At 40.1% G+C, this 16,219-nt stretch overlaps 2 protein-coding genes across 6 annotated transcripts; one reads left to right on the top strand and one right to left on the bottom strand.

The window, feature by feature from the left end:
• Positions 1-3,027: 3,027 nt before the first annotated feature.
• Positions 3,028-6,388, bottom strand: thap11 (THAP domain containing 11). Its single transcript, XM_028575434.1, has one exon. The coding sequence runs from the start codon at positions 6,000-6,002 to the stop codon at positions 5,172-5,174; it is 831 nt and encodes a 276-aa protein (XP_028431235.1). The 5' UTR covers positions 6,003-6,388; the 3' UTR covers positions 3,028-5,171.
• Positions 6,389-8,265: 1,877 nt separating this feature from the next.
• Positions 8,266-16,156, top strand: gfod2 (glucose-fructose oxidoreductase domain containing 2). 5 transcript variants are annotated; one of them, XM_028586994.1, is made up of 3 exons: positions 8,266-8,366; positions 10,287-10,666; positions 12,088-16,156. In XM_028586994.1, the coding sequence occupies exons 2-3, from the start codon at positions 10,414-10,416 to the stop codon at positions 12,987-12,989; spliced, it is 1,155 nt and encodes a 384-aa protein (XP_028442795.1). In that variant the 5' UTR covers positions 8,266-8,366; positions 10,287-10,413; the 3' UTR covers positions 12,990-16,156. The 5 variants fall into 5 exon arrangements, with proteins under 5 accessions (XP_028442795.1, XP_028442767.1, XP_028442776.1 ...); XM_028586966.1 differs by lacking the exon at positions 8,266-8,366 and adding an exon at positions 8,379-8,766; XM_028586975.1 differs by lacking the exon at positions 8,266-8,366 and adding an exon at positions 8,379-8,770.
• The last annotated feature ends 63 nt before the right edge of the window (positions 16,157-16,219 follow it).

Raw genomic sequence — 16,219 nt, 5'->3', positions numbered from 1 at the left:
TTTTCATGTGAACAGATGGATGACGTCCCACTGAGGATAAGAGAATCCAGCTCACCTGGGAGTCCAACACAGATGCAAAGCACCCTCTGAGAATATCAGCAACCCATGTGATAATCATCCACAGCTGGGTCATGAAGGGTTATTGACGAGCGCTGTATGTTACATAGTCTGAACTAAAGATTGGACAGCAACAAATTACACATGCAGACCCTGTTTTAGAGGTGATTTTAAACCCTTTACCTTTATTCCCAACTTTTCTTACTTGAGCATCTGTTTTACATCCCCCTCCTCTTCCTCTCAGCCTCCAAATCCCCTGCTACGCCCCCCAGATGGCTCACACTCTGTGCATTAGTATAAATCCCGGTTCACATCTGTATACTGGCACAGTAGAAATGGTAAACCATTGTTAATCTGCAACTTGAAACAACCATTAACTGCAGAATAATCTGTCTCTATCTGAAGCCGTTGCAAATCAATACATCATGGGAACTACTTTGGCAGCAATTCCAGCTGTGAGTTTACTGAAAACATCTGCTTTTTTTACATTTTTACTTTACAGATGTGCTCAGGATCAATCAAGTTGGATGTGAGGTTTCTGTGAAACAAGACTGTATGTTGAAGTCATTCCACTAATTTTCTGAGGTATTTCTGCTCTCAGTACTTTTCTTATTGTTACATGTCGATGCAACCGTATACTTAGGATGCCTGGGAGGGTCCTGTGTGACACCCTGTCCTTATAATTCAGTGTACTATTGAGGCATAGTAAAGGGCTGTTTTACATTGTTTGGGCCCTTACAATAGTTCCAATTAAGATCAATCATAATGCTGCCGTGTACAGTGATATTTTATTTATTTAAATAATAGTGTGCTTCCAACTTTGTGTCAAATGTTTTGCTGTTTTCATTTCAAATCCACAAAACGAGTTTCACAAAGAAATAGTTTTCTAAGTTTGGGTTGGAAGAACCTCATTGATCTGCACAGAACCCTGACTTCAACTCCATCCAACACCAATCAGATGCACTGGAGCACCAACTGTGAGCCTGGTGTTATTGCCCAACATCAGTGGCCGACTACACTGATGCTCTTGTGGCTAAAGTGTCCACCTACTTTTGGCAAATGTACTGTCTTTGTTGCTCTAAAGCACATGATCCATTCTATATCATATTTTTACCTCAGCTGAAGCATTAAACTTGTCAGGTGTGTGTCAGATACATACAGATGTGTGAGGTGATGTATTAATTGTCCTCCTTCCAGCAACAAAGAACTCGCTCAAATCTCTGACCAAAGGTTGTCTTACCTGGTGGTTTCATTGCACAAGTAGTTCAAAATAGGTCCTGTTCTGACACTTGAGTTTACTAGTTTAGTGTGCTCTATTGAATTTCAAATTATGCAGCCCACATGTATAACTTCCCCACTGTTGTCTGATAACTCCACTCACATTTTGTCTTGGACCACAGTGCAGTTTTTCTGCTCAAAAAATGTTTCCGCCTTTGTTATTATAAAGACAATTTATGCTAGAATTAATTTAAAATCAAATTGTAGGGACATATATATCAAGGTCACGCAAGTGTATCTGCATAAAGTTTAGTCATGCTGAGCCAAAAAAGACGCTGTGAAGATTGAGTGGTTACAATGGATTCCAACCAATGTTAATGGCAAACAACGTGGTAAAAGACAAGAAAATGTGTATATTTTCTTTAGGCACTATCTAAGATCCCTAGGACTGAGTAATTCTTGAAATGTTTTGGAACCAATACCCTAACTTTTTTTTATATACATATGTTACTATTACTTTATTTATTTAACAAAAGAAGACAAAGACTACACACAAGCAGCTGCACAAGAACTGTCTAAATGAAATACTAATACCGCAACTTGCAAAATTGTAATTCAATTCAGTAAATATCTGACAAAAGAATAAGTAAGGCCCAAGCCTAAAACGACCTGAAAGTTTAATTAATTTTAGGGATTTAGTATGACATATTAACCAGGATAGATACAACAACCATTTAAACGCATCAGTTCATGATATTCTACGTGGCTCAAAAGTGCATGAAACAGACCCCTACATATATGAATGTTGGTATGGAGCAAAAGAATTACGTCTCTAGAACCTATCCTTGCAAACAAAAAAGCTCAAGAACCAAAAAACAAGTCTTAGTCTGAAGGATTAGAGCAGACAATCTCAAGATTCACCTGGCAGAGTCTGTAAATAGAAAGAATTCCTGCAGACTCTATGCTGTCCGAAGCACATGGATGTCCATTACTGCTCGAGAGTCATGCAGTGTTCTCAAAAAAATCAAACAGCCACTAAAAGCTTTAGGTTTACAGTTTAACAGACATATATCTGATATAGATAATTGCAAGACATGTGTAGCATGTCACATATAAGAGAAAAATGTTGCACAGTGCCCCTTGTTCAATATTTTCAAACTGCAATATAAAACCAAAACTGTCATTGTGCCCAGCATATTTTGTTATTTTTTATTATATATTTTGCAACATAAGCCCTTAAGAGATTTTATATAATAGCAACCCTTTTTTTTTAAGCAAACCTAAACTGTATATATAGTCTGATGTCAAACACTGGATTTCAGGATCACTTATTGCTAACATTGTTTTACTTAATTCACATTACATAATTACTCTCAAATGATAGGACATGAGAAGCTGTTGTTTGGCCTGAACGTAAAGCTACTGTGGTAAATGGCAGCAGCCATAGAAAAGGAAGATAGAGTTGTGTAAGTTTGATCGACAGCACTGGATTAAGGCATTATGCAACACTGTTGGGAGTAAAAAAAAAAAAAAAAAAAAATCCAGAGATTAGATCTGGATCCTCGCTCTCTCCAATGCTCTCTGTCCATCCAGTCATCCGTCTCTCTCTCTCTCTCTCTCGCTCTGTCTCTCCCCAATCCATCCAGTCATCTCTGTCTCTCTACACATTATTACAGCAGGTGTTGAAAATGACGCATTTTAAGTTTGGGTTGAGTAACTGCATTACAGCTTTAGACTCACATTAAGACATTCAACATTCCACTGCTTTAATATGAGTAACATTTAAACAAATGACCATCCAAGCTGCTGAAACACACACACACACACACACAAAGCAAATTAGGCCATATAGACAGGAGCTAAACCTCCTGCTCTTCAAGCTTTTGTGCCACCGCCATCTAGAGGGAGAAAATTATGCTGCAACATCAGACACATTTCACAACTTGTTTCTACTGAAAGTCAAATCTGCTATCAACCTATGAAAAAGTCAAGTAAACAAAACAAAAACAATCATTTAAACCATACACTGTAGTGGTACACTCACTGAAACGATAGTTCTGAAATTATAAGTCAAGATTATCGAATAAATAAATAGTTTGACACACAATTCACTGCTGTATGTGATTTATGAAGTAAAAATAGCTCATCACTTTTCAAATGTAACAATTTGCTGCTTTAAAAACTACCTATCATTTTGTTTTTCAACTGTTGACCAAAGGAAGCAATCTGAGGACATCTGTTTATCCTCTGGTATCTTGTATTGGCCATGTTTCATTATTTTTGGATATTTTATTTCTTAACCAATGAATGAATGAATCTTCTATAGTAAGTAAGTTAACCCTAAATTACAATCACTGAAACCTTAACTGGTATCAGTGCCTTGTGTTGTTTCTCAACAAGTAATATTCTCAAGATCAGAAAGAAGAAACAGCTAAGTTGATGGTGTGCACACTTCACACATCTATCACATTCATCTTAATAAGGCAATATCTTCATCAGGGCGCTCCTTTAACACTGACAGAGTAAGTATTGAGTGAGACTTTACCCTGGTCACCCACCAGGCGTAGGAAACAGGGCAGCAACGTTGAGATGCGAGTTCGTGTTTCGTTTCCATCACAAGTCTTTATAATTGTAGATTTTTATACGTTTTCCACAACACAGCTAAAAAAATATTTCTAAAGCAAGTCACTGGAAAACTGGAACATTTTCTCTTCTTTCTTAAAAGAAAATCCAAACAACAGCCACTGACAGGTGACTACGACACAGGGGGAGAACTTCAACCTTTTCAACGTGAAGGTAAAAGCAATAAAAATACTCCAGGATCTTCTGACCCATTACTTACTACTGTGAGACTGGACACAATCAGGAAACAGTTCGTGAATTGACAAATTATTCAGCCTGAATCAGCACTATTTCAAAATGAAATTTACTTCAAAATGAGAGCAGAGCATAGCTGTCAGACCAAGTTCAAAAATCAGAAATGTATGGAACATCCTGTGCATAAAACACTCATGAACAGGACAGAGAAATGCAGCCACTAAACTTCTGTGTGGAGAAACATCACACATTAATCAAGCAGGTGCTGTTTCACAAAACAACCTCAGGGGCAGGCATTCATGTTCAAGTTGCATAAGGTATCTTGAGAACCTTTTTCGTTTAAGATCTTGAAAAAAAAGTCTGAGCAAATGTAACTTAATGCATGTCTTCAAGAAACATAATTTAATAAGATTACATCTTTTGAGTGCCCCTTCAAGTTTTAAGGAATTCCTTTAAGTCTGTTTTCTCTTGCACAAAAATAAAAAGGAGAAAAACTTGAGGGTGCTTTTAAAAGGTAACTCTGATAAAGTCATGGTAGAGTTTTATTTCATTGACTACCAACACAAGTGTGCCAAGAATAGTGTTTTGTTTACAAAAAAAAAATCCTATAGATGCTTCATCTTGGCATAATTTACCTCTGCAAATCTACTGTGAGATGTTTCTTGCATCGACCTCCTAATTTAAATTCGTAAGTAAAGTAAAGAAAAACCAGCTATGCAACTAGGCAGTTTCGAGCATCTTCCTCACCAGTCCAGTTATAAATGTGTAAGGAAAGTCTGTGCAAACTATGAGTCCCGGTTGAATGAATAAAATGTATTATTGACCTTGTTTGGGCTTCAGGCCAATAGAGGACTGCATCTTTCTAAGTAATTAGCAATGGTGTTATTAATATAAGCTACATAAACTAGCCAGCCAACTTTTTACCTCAGGCCTACGAAAAATCAACTCTACTTGTTGAAAATAAATTGTCATCGTTCGTAGTTCTGTACAAAATAGGGCTGGCTCTGCCGTATTCAAACCCCTCGAATCTCGGTAAGTTGGAGTCTCTGTAACAGGTCGTCTCCGGCGATGTTCGCTCATCAGATTTTCTTCCGGACGCTTAAAGCTACCGAGTTTCCGTACAGTAGCCGGTCCCGCTCCCGCACCTCCTCCTGCAGCTTGGCCTCGGTCACCCGCAGCTGGCGGATGGTCGCCTTCATCTCCTTCATCTTCACCTCCATCAGTGCGATGATGTCCCGCTGCTCGTTTAGTTTCCGCAGCAGCTCGGCAGACGTGGTGCCGGTGGTCAGCGAGTACGCGTGGTCCAGCGGGCTGCTGGTCACACTGACGTACTGCACAGGCGGCTGGTGCACAGTGGACGCGGTTTCGACCGATGAGTCGTCGGCAACTAGCTCGCCGGATACAACGGCGGCGGTGTAACAAGTCCCCTCTGACTGGGCTGGCAGCCGCGCCGTGCCCAGGTACTCCCCGTTGTGGCCTATCTGAACCACGGTGATGCTGTCATCGCTCGCCTCGCCGCCTGCGTTGCCCTCGGCTCCTTCTGCCGTATTACCCAGCACACTGGTGACGACAATCCCGGAGGTTGCAGCAGCGGCGGGGGCAGTAACCGCCGCGGACACTTTCCTCCCTCTGCCCCGCCGACTCCTGCGCTCATTGACGCCCCGCAGAGGAAAGAGGGACGGTACTCTGATGCTGTATGTCTTTCTCCCGCCGGGGAAATGCACGCTGCAGACTCGGTGTCCTGTTGTGGGCTGAAAGGTGCTGAAGCAGCCGCTGACCCCGGCCCGGGAGATGTTCCTCAGCCACAGCTCCCTCAGCGTGGTGTCTTTAGGAAACGTGTAGAATCGAAGGTCCCGGTCCCGATGCGAGTTGTTGTAGCAGCCAGGGACACAGCAGGTGAACCCAGGCATGTTTACTTCAGCACCAAGACTAAAAGCACGGTCCTCGGGCGAAGTTTGAGTTATTTTATTGTTGTTTCTTTATTCTATGCGTTGTTATCAAGCCCAGTGGCCTACAAGCGGAACTACACGTCCCACAACGCTAACAACTTCCTGTTTATTTTTCACCAAAAGTGAGCCGCTTTTCTTCGTACGACGACTGAATCCACCTGAATTTCTCCGGACTCAAAGCATGCGTGGCTTGTATTTATGCTGAATTCGAGGCTGATATTTTATTTTCGGTGGTAAATGTCTTGTTTTGTTCTTCGCGGTCTTATCAAGCCAACCGTCATCCACTGAGAACTAAAAGTCCCATAATCCCTTGCTCTTCCTGTCCTGATCGTCCTGATCAGTTAGTAAACTACCGCCCCTGCTGGTCAGTAGGTGGTAACGCTATTCTAAGCTCTGCTGAGAGAAGTTGGCTAGTGTATTGTTTCCATGTCCAAATCTTTTGATTTAGTTATAATACAAGCACACAGAAAATAATGACAACATTTAGGTGAACAATAACTTCATACATAATACAGATTTTTAATAAGCATGTTCCAAGGGAAGGCTTTACAATTCATCTGCTAAAAACACATATGAAGGCGGATCGTGTGTGTGGGGGCTTTGAATTCAGAATGTCTTAATAAACATGTTAAATATCCTCATGATTAATAAATGGTTTATTTTCGTGTCATCCATTATTCAGACAAATTTTAAAGAAACCATTTTCCTAGTGCTGACACAAAACAAAATAAGTACATAAAGGGTACAAATATAAAATTTACAATTCAACACTAAAAAACAAATAAATACAAGAAGGTAGGCTACAAACGTAAAGTTAACATTTCAACAGAAAACCCTTTCAGACCAGAATAAATTAGCCTATAAAACAAGTTATCCTTTACAATAAACAGATTAGGCAAATACTGTAGGTATTCCAAATAAGGAAGGGCAGAGAACCTGCAGAGAGAGCAAGAGCGAGAGGTCATTCTCATACTGAACACACATTAACTCAAATAAAAAGTATATCCATCCACAAAAGTGAAAATGCAATCAAAGATTGAACAGGTTACTGTTCTGTTAAAATAAAAAGTTATGCACTGATCCCATTACTTACACCATTTGTGCTATTTGTATTCCTTGAGATACCAAACAGTATTCCTCCACCATGTCAAAGCAAAGCAGTTTAGGAAAAATATGACATATATATATATATATATATATATAATCAACAAAAAAAGAAACGTATATATATATATATATTCAACAAAAAAGAAACGTTTTATTTTTATTTTCAACTTAACATGCTTAAAACTTTGTATGAACATAAAACAATTCAACTAAACTGAACAACATTTCACAGACATGTGACTAACAGAAATGGAAAAATGTGTCCCTGAACAGAGGATGGTCAAAATCAAAAGTTACAATCAGTATCTGGTGTGGCCACCTGCTGCAAGTACTGCAGTGCATCTCCTCCTCATGGACTGCACCAGTTTTGCCAGTTCTTGCTGTGAGATGTTACCCCACTCTTCCACCAAGGCACCTGTAAGTTCCCGGACATTTCTGGGGGGCATGGTTCTCGCCCTTACCCTCCGATCCAAGAGGTCCCAGATGTGCTCAATGGGACTGAGATCCGGGCTCTTCGCTGGCCATGGCAGAACACTTACATTCCTGTCTTGCAGGAAATCGCGCACGGAACGAGCGGTATGGCTCGTGGCATTATCATGCTGGAGGGTCATGTCAGGATGAGCCTGCAGAAAGGGTACCACATGAGGGAGGAAGATGTCTTCCCTGTAACGTTCAGCAACTTTTGATTTTGACCATCCTTTGTTCAGGGACACATGTTTATTCTGTTAGTCACATGTCTGTGAAACGTTGTTCAGTTTAGTTCTTAGTAGTTGAATTGTTTTATGTTCATACAAAGTTTTACGCATGTTGGCTGAAAATAAAAGCAGTTATATATATATATCAAATATATATATATATATATATATATATATATATATATATATATATATATATATATAAGTAGTTTTATGTCAAGCATCCATGGAAGGTAAAATCCCATGTGTCCATATTTTATGTGAAAGAATGTGGTTTGAAAGGACATATTAGCTGTTATATAATTTATTTTATTTTATTTAAATCTTTTTCCTTTTGAAAACTTTGGAATGCTGTTTATAGCCTACCACTTCTATGTGGAATCTACTGTTGATCTGCTCTCACCCCCTAAACATCCCCTGTCCCCTACCCCTCTAGAAAAAGGGGGCGGAATGTAGCATACGCTTCATACAGAACCTAACCAGACCGTAGGCTACCATTCATTCCACAGAACCCGTGTAAAAGGTAACTTGTAGAAATACCATACCAACCATAAAAAAAAACATGAAGTTAGCCTACTTTTCAAATGGGTAAGCGGTCAGCGGTGTATCAAGGCTAGCATACTGAATCATGGGAAAACACGGTGCCCGATCAAAGAATGTACTTGCTCCACAGGCAGACCTATATCGGTGACATACGTTTATCTAAATTGTGTTTTAGTTATTTTGCTTTATCTAACCACTTTACGTGTGTTTGACCAAAGTCATATTTTCGCGTCTTGCTAAAGGCGTCTGTGTGTCCTACTTAACTCTCCGCCTCTTAGTCCTCCCCTCAGTCCTGCCGTTGCCACTGAAGTTACCATTAGCAACTGGGCAGCGCCCCGGCTGAGCACCTTCAATCGCTGTTGATGTTGTCGTTAAATACAGTAGGTAGCTGATGTTATATTTCATTATGGGTTGCTTTTTATAACAAGTTTAATGACGGTTAGGTAAATTAACTTTAGATATTAACTCTGTAAAGTACATTCGTTTATACGGATCTTTTTGAGTTCGCTTTGCGGCTGTCTGGCCCGGGCTAGCTGAACGTGCTAGCATTAACGCTGTATCGTTATCAGCATAGGTTGTGCGTGTGTGAACCTTAGCTATCCGGATCATATGCACCTTAAAGTAGTGTCAATTTTTCGCAAGTTTGTGGTATCGTAACAAATAAAAAGACTAATACCCAACTACAATTGATCTCGACAGAGATAATTTCATGCGGCATGGCTTTGTTATCTGACCGACAGCCACACAGCACGGCTCGGTTACTTTCCAGTGGTGTCCAGTATGTTACTGAGGCTCCAACAACTACTGCCAGCCTGGTAAATGTGTGTTTGTTTGGCCACGCTGTTTGTGCCCTGAGGTGATGCAGTGTGCAAAAGGGAGAGCTTATTTTCCCCAAAGCTTCATAGGTAATGCAGGTACACACGCATATGTCAGTCTGTTGTTGTACAGTGATGGCTACAAGGAGGCAAGTGAGGCACACTGTCAACTCCTGCCAGTTTCTAGGTTTTTCCTCTAATGTTCACGTCACATCTTCTCCCGTAAATACATATTCACAATATTATAAATAGACAAAACATTTGTAGTCTTTGCACAACCTCATTTAGAGTTAAGACAAGAAAGAAGTGTTAGATAACACTGTGGGCAGGTGCTCCCCACTGCACAAGCCCACTAACAGCAATTACATGGACGACGGATGTCAACGCAACAGTCGCAGCTCACCAACAGTTAGATCAGGAAATCAGCGACAGTGGAGAGTTGTGAGGGCCTCGGGTGAGCTGAGCTACACACAATTTCATATTTAACCTAATGTTATTAAGATAAATTGTTTATTAGTTCAGCTGCTCTGTGTGCAAGTTGATGTACATAAATGCCACTGTGTGCAACCTGGATAAGGTCAAACACAGATATAAACTGCACTTGCAAAGTTGCGACAGAGGTAGAGGTGACGTTGACTTTCGGTGGGTGTGGAACATCAAGGAATGGCATGTTAACTATGTAACAGGAAACAATGTAAGTAGCTGGCGGAGACTGCTGATGAGAAACTGGTCGAGACCTCCATTGGACATGTTTGTCCTGTTTGTTGATACAGTCACTAGATAATATACATATTATGCTATGAGACAAGTTATTGTCTGTGGTTTTGGTTATCCTAACATTGTGATATAGATTAAATGTCTTAATGTCTGGTCCTAAATCCTGCATTACACTAAAGTGATTTGAACTCATTTAACTGCTTTTGCTCAGAAACAGTGCATGCTTTTACATGCATGGTCATTATTGCTCCCCTAAAGTTTAAGTATCGTATGGAAACAACATAAAATTACATAAAAAATGTATGATATATGATTTTGTCAATGTCACCATTTGTCAACGTCACTTAGTCTCTTCTTTTCTTTCACAGGTACAGTAAGCTCTCCTTGATTTCCAGACACAGTCAAGGCCTTGACAGGCAAGGGAATCGTAGGCTGTTGGAATGTTGGTGAGGCTGGCCATGGTTAACACGTAAGTTTGCAGTGAGTGGCACTGTCATGTTGCCAGGAGTCGGTGTATTTGGCACGGGTAGCACAGCCAGAGTGCTGGTCCCGTTGTTGAAAGCTGAAGGCTTTGAGGTTCATGCACTCTGGGGGCGAAGCGAAGAGGAAGCATGCTGCTTAGCAAAGGAGCATGGCATCCCATTTCACACCAGCCGATCTGATGACGTCCTGCTGCACCAAGATGTCGACCTGGTTTGCATCTATATTCCACCCTCAATGACAAGGCAAATTGCTGTCAAAGCACTGGGTAAGAGGGCAGACTTTTTTTTTTTTTACTTTTGTCAGCCTGCCCTGTCCAAAAAACCTTGGGCATATTTAAAGTGTATGACTTGCACTTTTTACACTAAACATTTGTGCTAAGCATACATGTAGTCACTCCATCACAAGCCATAAAACATACTATACATTGCTTGCATTGCTAAAGAAACAAAACAAGAATATTGGTGGATATTCAGTTTTTTTCCTAAATACCAGGTTCAGATCCTTAATTCCAGTTTCCGCTGACACTGTATTGCCCTCTCAGTTAAACAAACTGCTAATGTGACCTGACCCAGCTGGGCGTGGCAGGTCGACTCTGGAAAAGATTAGAAATTTTTTACTGTAATGACCGTACTCTCCAAAAGATGCATGGCTGTGTTCTTCTGTAACGTATTTCTCAGGGTTTATCCTTGAGATGTGATGAATGGTAATGGTCATAGCTGTGATCACAGGGAACATAGCAATTTGAGGCGAAAACCCCAAAACAAACCTAACGACAAAAACTTGAAATTGCCCACATCTCGTATCTGTTAGCAGCACATTGAAGCAAACATAAGCAACGCATTGTCGTATCAGAGGAGAGTAGATCTATAACGTTAACTTACTGTATCTGATGGAATTCCTGAGTGTTGACCTCAGCTTCCTGTTTTAGTTGCAACTTCCTGAGTGTGTCCCCACCAAAGGGACTACTTCCAAGAGGTACTAAAGGGCGCTGATCTCCATATATACACGCTATACACACCCTCTTTGCTATCACATGTGGTTGTAGGAGAATGTTGACTTTTTGTTTATTCATACCAAACCCCAGGAACTGGGTAGTAATGGCATTTAAGGCCATCAACTCTGCACCAAGTCCACCCTACACCTTCAAATCATAATAAAAGGTACACCTAGCTAAAAGAAATGCAGTCTAATACAACAGCCCTGCAATCAGTCCTACATTTCTTTTGCTGAAACTGATTTAGAGAGGCATTGCAAGTCTGCAAGTTGGTTTGTTATGCTGTTTATATTGTATTGCGTTATGCAGAGAGCTGTTTGTATAATTTTGTTTACCCTCCGTTATCTAAACGGAAGTAGCAACTGAGTGTATGTAAAACATAAATTGAGTGTAAAGCTTTATCACTAGTTTAAGGCAGATTAAGAACCATAGTGAGGGAACCCGGTTCTCACCACTTTCAACTGCATTATAAAGGATACTTTTAACGAAGGAAATCAATTGTTTAACCTTTTTCGTTGCTGCAATACAAAATAACCAACAACCATGAAAAGGTTTTTATGTGGGAGTGGGAGATTTGCCAGATTGTATCTTTTGAAATGTAAAAGTATTCTCATTTCACTTTACCTCAGAGATCATTAAATTCCATTTTATCTTAATATTGATAACCCCTTCCTTTCCCTCTCTCACTGCAGGTATAGGTAAGAATGTTGTGTGTGAGAAGGCTGCAACAGCTGTGGATTCATTCAAGATGGTGACTGCTGCCAGATACTACCCACAGCTGCTCAGCATTATGGGTAATACCCTGCGCTTCCTGCCAGCTTTTGTGGCAATGCGCCAGCTGCTGATGGAGGGATATGTTGGCGAAATGCAGGTGTGTGATGTCAGAGTCTATGGCCCCAGCCTCCTGGATCAGTCGTACGGCTGGACATGTGAGGAGTTGATGGGAGGAGGCGGTCTGCACACTGCCGGATCGTCCATCATTGACCTTTTAAGTTACCTAACCGGGGCAAGAGCCCATCGTGTTCATGGCTTGCTGCGGACTTTTGTACAACAAAATGGTTTGATCCGAGGCATTCGCCGCGTCACCAGCGATGATTTTTGCTTCTTCCAAATGTTGATGGGTGGTACCGGCTCTAGCTCTGGTGGTGTGTGTTGCACTGTGACCCTGAATTTCAACATGCCAGGGTCATTTGTGCACGAGGTTATGGTAGTTGGATCCACTGGAAGACTGGTTGCCAGGGGAACAGAGCTGTATGGTCAACGCAATGGGAGTAAAGGTGAGGAGCTGTTGCTAAGCGACAGTGGGTCGGCAGGACCAGAGGTAAAAGAGATGCCCCTGCCTCACCTGCGGGGGCTGAGCTCCATGGTAAAGGCACTGAGACAGTCTTTTCAGGCTCACGAGGAGCGCAGGTCATGGGCGCGAGGATCGGTTGCCATGGCACCAACATTTGAGGATGGTCTGTATGTGCAGACGGTGGTTGAGGCGGTGAAACGGTCCAGCTGTAGTGGTGAATGGGAGTGTGTTGAGATCATGAGTCAGGAGCCAGATCCAAATCACAACCTGTGTGAGGCTCTGCAGAGAAATAAGAACTGAATATATTTATACAGCCAGTGCAACTACTACATGTGTCTGACAAAACTGGGCTCTGAATGTTTTACCTTTAATTCAGCTGCTGAGGCAGTTTACATTACTCATGACTACTTTTTGCATTTTCACATTCTGTCCTATTTTGAGCAGAATATTTTCCTTTAGAAAACATAACTGTTTTTACACTAAATGTGTTAACCACAGCTCCATTATTCTGATTCTCAACATAAAATATTATAATAGCTGTGTCAAAATCTACCTGTGCCCCATTTACACGTTTTATAACCTGTACCATGCCAAAAAGTAGACACAGTCTTTATTCTTACTGAAGCTTGAAGTCATGGAGTCATGACTGCAAATGTCTGGCAAAATAAGGTTGTTATGCGATACTTGTCAGCAAGGCACCACCAATGTCAAATATTGGCTAAGTTCCTTGTGTAAAAAAAAACAAAACAACCTTTCAGCAAATGTCTGACCATTTCCTTTTATCCTAACTTTAAGCAGCAAGTGTGGATATGTTTCTGTTTCTGTGTTTTTTTTTTTTTTTTTTTTGGAAACATGCAGTTTGTTGTATTTCACTGATAATCAGAGATAGATCAAATAGCTTATACTTCATTCTTGTGATAAGGTAAGACCGCAGCTCTTCCTGATGTACTGTATACCAGAACTTTTTTAATATTTCCTTTTTTTTTCTTTTTTTTAGTTTTTTCATGTCAAGTCATCATACCATCAGTAGTTAAAGTGTTTGCCAGAGTTGAAGATTACAGTAGACTATTTTGTTGAACTAGGCATCAGCACTATTGAAACAAAGTGGTGCACAAGCATCCCAGTTTTGGGTCATGACCCGTTGTTGAGCCAAGCTGTAAATTAATTAATTAATTAAAAGCCAATGTACAGTCCAATCTAGAAAACATTTGAATCTCTATTGTTCATAACATTTCGATGTATTTTGGTGTTAATTTATTCCCAACGCGAATAGCACCTTATTCTGAAAGGAAGGTTTTAGCTCGGACATGAATGTGAATATCAAAGCTCGAGGATGATTTGACTAACAAAACACTTTCGTTGTTTGCAGTGTGGCGAATGGCAGAATGCAAATGATGCTCCGTTGGAGCACAGCCTTTGTAAAATTCAGAATAAGAATAATGGAGCTGTGCAGAGTTTAGTTTTTATTTAATTTATATTTTTTTGGAGTGTGTAATAATAAGCATACATTTAAAGATTGCAAGAGGGGCTTGTAGGTTTTTATGTTATGACATGCCATGGCATACATACGATACCAGGGATTGAGTAAAATAAGCTATATAGAAAACTGAATAATGAAAAGTCTTAATTTGTAGCATTGCCCCTAAAAATGCCCAATTCTATAGAGTTACTCAATCTTAAATCTTAATTTTGAGTATCTCTCACACCCTTATGTAGGAAAACTGTGAAAAGTCTCCTTCACAGACAAAGCAGCTATAGTGAGCTGGAATTCATGACTGCTATAGTGGATTTCAGCAGTGACATGTTTTCATAGTGGCGGAAAAGGTATCTAAACATCTAATTTCAAACCACTCCTGCATCATCCATATGTTCAGTACATTCTGTAATAATTTTATCAAAATATACTACTTGAAGAAGTTTTAATGAGGATGATAGCGCAACATTAGTCTGGTTTACTTATACTGCTAGGAGACGTGCCAGATTTCAGGCTGTCACCTTCTCTTTCCGCTATCTATTTTGCAAGGACACCCGGGGCTTAGCGCCGCCGAAGACGATATTGATTGATTTAAAAAAATAAATAAAAAAACAAGCCAGAGCATTTTTTTCCCCCCTCTATTAGAACGTTAACTCATGCAGCCAGACCATACTCCAGCAATGTGTTGTGAGTAATATTTTGGGTAAACGCTGGCTGGAACAAACATATGGAAAGACAGAGGGAAAGTGGATTATGCCTCAGAGAAAGGGATTAATAGATATGTTTGGTACTTTTTTTTTTTTTTTTCCCCCACTGAAACCTCACCAATGGTAATCTATTCAACCATAGAAACTGACTTTGAAGAAGGAAACTACCACCTTTTAACAGCCACCTGTCAAGTTTCCACAGGATGAGCGTTTGATGCTTAAATTATAGATTTTAGGTGAAGTATCACATTATTTGACATTAACAGAAACCGGCTTGTCCTAGAAATTACAGATTAGTGACCTTTTATTGTTAAACTGTCAGAAGTTTTAGGGTATTTGACTACTAAATTTAGTTTAAAAATGTGTGAAAGGTTTGTATACATGTGTTAACCATTGAAGTAAATGTATGCTTTTACAAGATTTTGCTTCATGCAATCTATGCATATAAAGTTATTACAAATGTTTAAATCCCGAGAGTGGAGCCACGATCCACCCCCGTACACCATTCATCCCTAAACATTACAGGGCTTTTCGTTGAGTAGAACCACTGGATCTGACATGCGCAAGAGTATAAATGTGTGCCTCTCTAACTTGCTAAGACCAAAAGAAGTTTACGGTTGTTGTAGTCACTCACTGCATCTGAGTACTGCTGAATATCCTGAATAATATTGGGCCTCAGCGCTCCTACAGCTTAGACAGGAGATGAAGACGAAAGAAGTGTGCTGGTTTGATTTGATTGGCCTGTTCCCTTCTTAGACTCACGCAGGATCTGCAAATAAGGAAACCTACATGTTACACGCTTACCTCACGCTATCCTAACAGTGCTTTACAAAAACAATTAATAAAGTTTACATTAAGTGTATTATTTTTCCCATTTGCCTGCAGGACGTTCCATAACCCACCACTAACTACTTAAAATACATTCCAACTGAGTTTTCACCTTATTTTTTGTTTTTTTGCACTGATAAAATGCCACATATTTAATATGCAGTGTGATGCTTGTACCAGCCGGCTCACTGTAAAACTGAATTTAACGTGTCTGTATAAGGAAGCCTTTTTGTATTTATTTATGTCTTGGTGTGGAGAAAGTTTCCCATTGTTTATTCTGTTCAGTGTTTGGGTTTTCAGCCTGTGAATCTCTTGTTAAAATATTTAACTTGTTTAGATTTAGTGTTGTTTTAATTGATAATATGGCTTTTTGAGCACAATGTGTTGCATTTAAGTTGGGAAACTGTACTGTTCATCTGCCTGGCGGATATTCCCCTAAATAAATACAGTTGTATTCATTTAGTGTTTTGGTCAGACTGCAGTTTATTATGTAAAGACAAAATCAGTCTTTAACTTCAGTA

This window comes from Perca flavescens, chromosome 1 (assembly GCF_004354835.1).
Source record: "Perca flavescens isolate YP-PL-M2 chromosome 1, PFLA_1.0, whole genome shotgun sequence".
NCBI classification, from domain to species: domain Eukaryota; kingdom Metazoa; phylum Chordata; class Actinopteri; order Perciformes; family Percidae; genus Perca; species Perca flavescens.
Note: the sequence above shows the minus strand (reverse complement) of the source record. Positions and strands in the feature narration are given on the sequence as shown.